The sequence below is a fragment of the Eucyclogobius newberryi genome, unplaced genomic scaffold, assembly GCF_026437365.1.
Source record: "Eucyclogobius newberryi isolate DKJ021-1_F unplaced genomic scaffold, fEucNew1.0.hap1 SCAF_23, whole genome shotgun sequence".
NCBI lineage: Eukaryota > Metazoa > Chordata > Actinopteri > Gobiiformes > Gobiidae > Eucyclogobius > Eucyclogobius newberryi.
In genome coordinates this window covers 1,492,169-1,498,168 of record NW_027315868.1, presented here as the reverse complement: position 1 = coordinate 1,498,168, position 6,000 = coordinate 1,492,169, and the positions used below count along the sequence as shown (strand labels likewise).

The window sequence follows — 6,000 nt, the reverse complement described above, 5'->3', positions numbered from 1 at the left end:
CCTCATCATGAGCTGCTCTCTGCCTCATCATGAGCTGCTCTCTGCCTCATCATGAGCTGCTCTCTGCCTCATCATGAGCTGCTCTCTGCCTCATCATGAGCTGCTCTCTGCCTCATCATGAGCTGCTCTCTGCCTCATCATGAGCTGCTCTCTGCCTCATCATGAGCTGCTCTCTGCCTCATCATGAGCTGCTCTCTGCCTCATCATGAGCTGCTCTCTGCCTCATCATGAGCTGCTCTCTGCCTCATCATGAGCTGCTCTCTGCCTCATCATGAGCTGCTCTCTGCCTCATCATGAGCTGCTCTCTCACCTGCTCTAGAGCCATGTCGGAGCGGATTAATGCCTCACTGTGGAACATTTCAATCACCTTTAAATCTGACTGCACAAAGGCCGAGTCAGTGGTTCTCTCAGGTTCTCTGTGTGTCTCTGCACCATCGCTATGTTCAGAGTCTCCATCAGCGTTACCACGGCAACAGCATCCCCGCCTGTCACCGCGGTAACAGCATCCCTGCCTTTATCTACAAACAAGGCTGAAGGCTGAGTCACAACTCTCTAAACCTCAAACGTCCAAACGTTCTGTTTGGTTCAGTCTCTGGTCTGGTCTTGGATCCAAAGTGGCCCCTGAGAGATTCTGGCCCCCGAAGAGGTCTGGCTCTTGGGCTCCAGGACATTATGACCTGGAGATATTTCCAGGTCATAAAGCGTCTGATATAATCCAAAGTCAAAGTATGACAGAAAGAGAGGTTCAAACGTGGCATAGAGGCTTTAGCCACGCCCCTCACACGCACTAGCTTTAGCCATGCCCCTCAAACACTTGCTTTAGCCACGCCCCTCACACACAATAGCTTTAGCCACGCCCCTCACACACAATAGCTTTAGCCACGCCCCTCACACACACACTACCTTTAGCCACACCCCTCACACACACTAGCTTTAGCCACGCCCCTCACACACATTAGCTTTAGCCACGCCCCTCACACACACTAGCTTTAGCCACGCCCCTCACACACTTGCTTTAGCCACGCCCCTCACACACACTAGCTTTAGCCACGCCCCTCACACACACTAGCTTTAGCCACACCCCTCACACACATTAGCTTTAGCCACGCCCCTCACACACATTAGCTTTAGCCACGCCCCTCACACGAACTAGCTTTAGCCACGCCCCTCACACACATGAAGCCTGCGTAAATTCAGCCTGGAAGACCTAACTCCATCCATCTACGTCAAGGCCACCATGGAAGGACCCCTCTCCCCAGCGCCATCATCGCACTCAAGCGGGCGTGGCCTGTCCGTCTGTGAGAGTCAGATCCCTCACTTCACCATGGACTCTCCCAGGTTTCTGCGCTTATCCCAAAGAGGTTATGCAGTTTTTCCTGGCCAAAGAAGTAGGGTGAAAGGTCAGGGGGCGTCTGTACCATGGCCCTCGCACCTGCTCCTCATCCCCAATCAACGCTCTCAAGTGACTCCTCCCCGCTCCCAATCAGCACCAGGCGGTCGCATTTAAGCCCTCAGGCAGATGGCTCGGCCGCTCAAGCCGTACTGCGACCCACCGCCTCCCCAGCTTCTCCTCTGCATTCCCCTCATCCTCTACCTTCTCCAGATCTACCACCACCAGTCTCTCAGACATCTAATACAAATAGATCATGGAGTGCCCATGATCGCAACGTCTTCCGCCGGGGTCTGAGCGCCAAATAACTCACGAATAAAGCTGCTAAACAGTCCATTCTCGTGGTCTCTTTGTCTCTCCAGGATGAATTGCTTAAGCCACGCCCCTCACACACACTAGCTTTAGCCACGCCCCTCACACGCACTAGCTTTAGCCACGCCCCTCACGCACTAGCTTTAGCCACGCCCCTCACGCACTAGCTTTAGCCACGCCCCTCACACACTTGCTTTAGCCACGCCCCTCACATGCACTAGTTTTAGCCACGCCCCTCACACGCACTAGCTTTAGCCAAACCCCTCACACGCACTAGCTTTAGCCACGCCCCTCACGCACTAGCTTTAGCCACGCTCCTCACACACTTGCTTTAGCCACGCCCCTCACACACTTGCTCTAGCCACGCCCCTCACACACTTGCTTTAGCCACGCCCCTCACATGCACTAGTTTTAGCCACGCCCCTCACACGCACTAGCTTTAGCCAAACCCCTCACACGCACTAGCTTTAGCCACGCCCCTCACGCACTAGCTTTAGCCACGCCCCTCACGCACTAGCTTTAGCCACGCCCCTCACGCACTAGCTTTAGCCAAACCCCTCACACGCACTAGCTTTAGCCACGCCCCTCACGCACTAGCTTTAGCCACGCTCCTCACATGCACTAGTTTTAGCCACGCCCCTCACACGCACTAGCTTTAGCCAAACCCCTCACACGCACTAGCTTTAGCCACGCTCCTCACACACTTGCTTTAGCCACGCCCCTCACACACTTGCTTTAGCCACGCCCCTCACACACTTGCTCTAGCCACGCCCCTCACACACTTGCTTTAGCCACGCCCCTCACACACACAGGCCCGGCTCAGATCGGCCTCAGGATCATCAGGAGGTCTTGGTTGTTCAGCCGTTGTTCTTACGTAGTTGGCGTAGATGTCGGTGTGGTTCCACTCCAGGCCGTCGTCCAGAACCGTGATGACCACGCCTTTCCCGGTGATGCCTTTCTGCCAAACGGGAATCACGTGGAGGTCGAGCTTCGGCAGTGACGGCGACGTCCGAGTGTCCTGCTGCGAGAACAGAGCAGAGAGTGTGAAAAGGGTCGTTACACGTTCACACTGGAGGAGAAATGAAACACACTTAACTGCAGTACTCAGATCTACAAGCCACCATTTTGAATGGTCAGTCATTCATGTCTCTGAGGACAGCGCCCCCTGGAGGACGCTCACATGTGTCTGAGGATAGCGCCCCCTGGAGGACGCTCTCATGTCTCTGAGGACAGCGCCCCCTGGAGGACGCTCACATGTGTCTGAGGACAGCGCCCCCTGGAGGACGCTAACATGTCTCTGAGGACAGCGCCCCCTGGAGGACGCTCACATGTGTCTGAGGACAGCGCCCCCTGGAGGACGCTCACATGTCTCTGAGGACAGCGCCCCCTGGAGGACGCTCATATGTGTCTGAGGACAGCGCCCCCTGGAGGACGCTCTCATGTCTCTGAGGACAGCGCCCCCTGGAGGACGCTCACATGTGTCTGAGGACAGCGCCCCCTGGAGGACGCTCTCATGTCTCTGAGGACAGCGCCCCCTGGAGGACGCTCATATGTGTCTGAGGACAGCGCCCCCTGGAGGACGCTCTCATGTCTCTGAGGACAGCGCCCCCTGGAGGACGCTCTCATGTCTCTGAGGACAGCGCCCCCTGGAGGACGCTCTCATGTCTCTGAGGACAGCGCCCCCTGGAGGACGCTCATATGTGTCTGAGGACAGCGCCCCCTGGAGGACGCTCTCATGTCTCTGAGGACAGCGCCCCCTGGAGGACGCTCTCATGTCTCTGAGGACAGCGCCCCCTGGAGGACGCTCTCATGTCTCTGAGGACAGCGCCCCCTGGAGGACGCTCTCATGTGTCTGAGCCTCTTCGCTGTGAATGACCCTCTCAGTGTTATCAGCGCTTGTGCAAAGGTCGCTCGCTTCACTTTCTTCTCTCTGTGACATTTAAACCCTCGAGACCTGGACCAGGTCTTATCTGAGTCCAGACCGATCTAAAGGCCGCTCCAAGACCCCACGAGGCCCAGACAAAGACCCAACAAAGGTCTGAGGGTCTTATCGCAGTCTCTACAGGACGAGCTGCAGGTCAACAGCATTTGTACATTTATAGATTTGAATCTTTCTCTGGTTTACTTCTGAATGTAAGAAAACATGTATTACATGTTTTTTTATGTTTAATATGACAAAAATGGACGAAGTTTAGTTATTTTGGATTTGCCTCATTTATCAGACTTGAGAGTGTGAAAAATGAGGCTCAGAACATTGTCTGAGGAGCATGTCTCTGTGGGAGGAGCATGTCTCTGTGGGAGGAGCATGTCTCTGTGGGAGGAGCATGTCTCTGTGGGAGGAGCATGTCTCTGTGGGAGGAGCTTGTCTGTGGGAGGAACATGTCTCTGTGGGAGGAGCATGTCTCTGTGGGAGGAGCATGTCTCTGTGGGAGGAGCATGTCTCTGTGGGAGGATCATGTCTCTGTGGGAGGAGCTTGTCTGTGGGAGGAACATGTCTCTGTGGGAGGAGCATGTCTCTGTGGGAGGAGCATGTCTCTGTGGGAGGAGCATGTCTCTGTGGGAGGAGAATGTCTCTGTGGGAGGAGCATGTCTCTGTGGGAGGAGAATGTCTCTGTGGGAGGAGCATGTCTCTGTGGGAGGAGAATGTCTCTGTGGGAGGAGCTCTGACACTGACACTCTGGAGACTCTGGACGTTCTGACACTCTGGACACTCTGGACCCTCTGGAGACTCTGGAGACTCTGGAGACTCTGGACGTTCTGACACTCTGACACTCTGGACCTTCTGGACACTCTGGACACTCTGGACACTCTGGACACTCTGGACACTCTGGACCCTCTGGACACTCTGGACACTCTGACACTCTGGACACTCTGACACTCTGACACTCTGGACACTCTGACACTCTGGAAACTCTGACACTCTGACACTCTGGACACTCTGGACACTCTGGACACTCTGACACTCTGGACACTCTGACACTCTGGAAACTCTGACACTCTGACACTCTGGATACTCTGGACACTCTGACACTCTGACACTCTGGACACTCTGACACTCTGGACACTCTGACACTCTGGAAACTCTGACACTCTGGACACTCTGACACTCTGGACACTCTGACACTCTGGAAACTCTGACACTCTGGACACTCTGACACTCTGGAAACTCTGACACTCTGACACTCTGGACACTCTGGACACTCTGACACTCTGGACACTCTGACACTCTGGACACTCTGACACTCTGGAAACTCTGACACTCTGACACTCTGGACACTCTGGACACTCTGACACTCTGGACACTCTGACACTCTGGAAACTCTGACACTCTGGACACTCTGACACTCTGGAAACTCTGACACTCTGGACACTCTGACACTCTGGACACTCTGACACTCTGGAAACTCTGACACTCTGGACACTCTGACACTCTGGAAACTCTGACACTCTGACACTCTGGACACTCTGGACACTCTGACACTCTGGACACTCTGACACTCTGGACACTCTGACACTCTGGAAACTCTGACACTCTGACACTCTGGACACTCTGGACACTCTGACACTCTGGACACTCTGACACTCTGGACACTCTGACACTCTGGAAACTCTGACACTCTGACACTCTGGACACTCTGGACACTCTGACACTCTGGACACTCTGACACTCTGGAAACTCTGACACTCTGGACACTCTGACACTCTGGACACTCTGACACTCTGGAAACTCTGACACTCTGACACTCTGGAAACTCTGACACTCTGACACTCTGGAAACTCTGACACTCTGACACTCTGGACACTCTGACACTCTGGAAACTCTGACACTCTGACACTCTGGACACTCTGGACACTCTGACACTCTGGACACTCTGACACTCTGGAAACTCTGACACTCTGGACACTCTGACACTCTGGACACTCTGACACTCTGGAAACTCTGACACTCTGACACTCTGGAAACTCTGACACTCTGACACTCTGAAAACTCTGACACTCTGACACTCTGGACACTCTGGACACTCTGACACTCTGGACACTCTGACACTCTGGACACTCTGACACTCTGGACGTTCTGACACTCTGGACGTTCTGACACTCTGGACACTCTGGACACTCTGGACCCTCTGGAGACTCTGGAGACTCTGGACCCTCTGGAGACTCTGGAGACTCTGGAGACTCTGGACGTTCTGACACTCTGACACTCTGGACCTTCTGGACCCTCTGGACACTCTGGACACTCTGGAACCTCTGGAACCTCTGGACCCTCTGGACACTCTGGACCCTCTGGACCCTCT

At 54.5% G+C, this 6,000-nt stretch overlaps 1 protein-coding gene across 1 annotated transcript in view; it reads right to left on the bottom strand.

Moving 5' to 3' along the window:
- The window catches only part of pcsk1 (proprotein convertase subtilisin/kexin type 1), a 57,548-nt gene that overhangs the window by 19,395 nt on the left and 32,153 nt on the right, over positions 1-6,000 (bottom strand). The window contains exon 4 of the mRNA XM_072459517.1: positions 2,577-2,723. Coding sequence (XP_072315618.1) covers positions 2,577-2,723 — 147 coding nt within the window. The remainder of the gene's footprint in view (positions 1-2,576; positions 2,724-6,000) is intronic.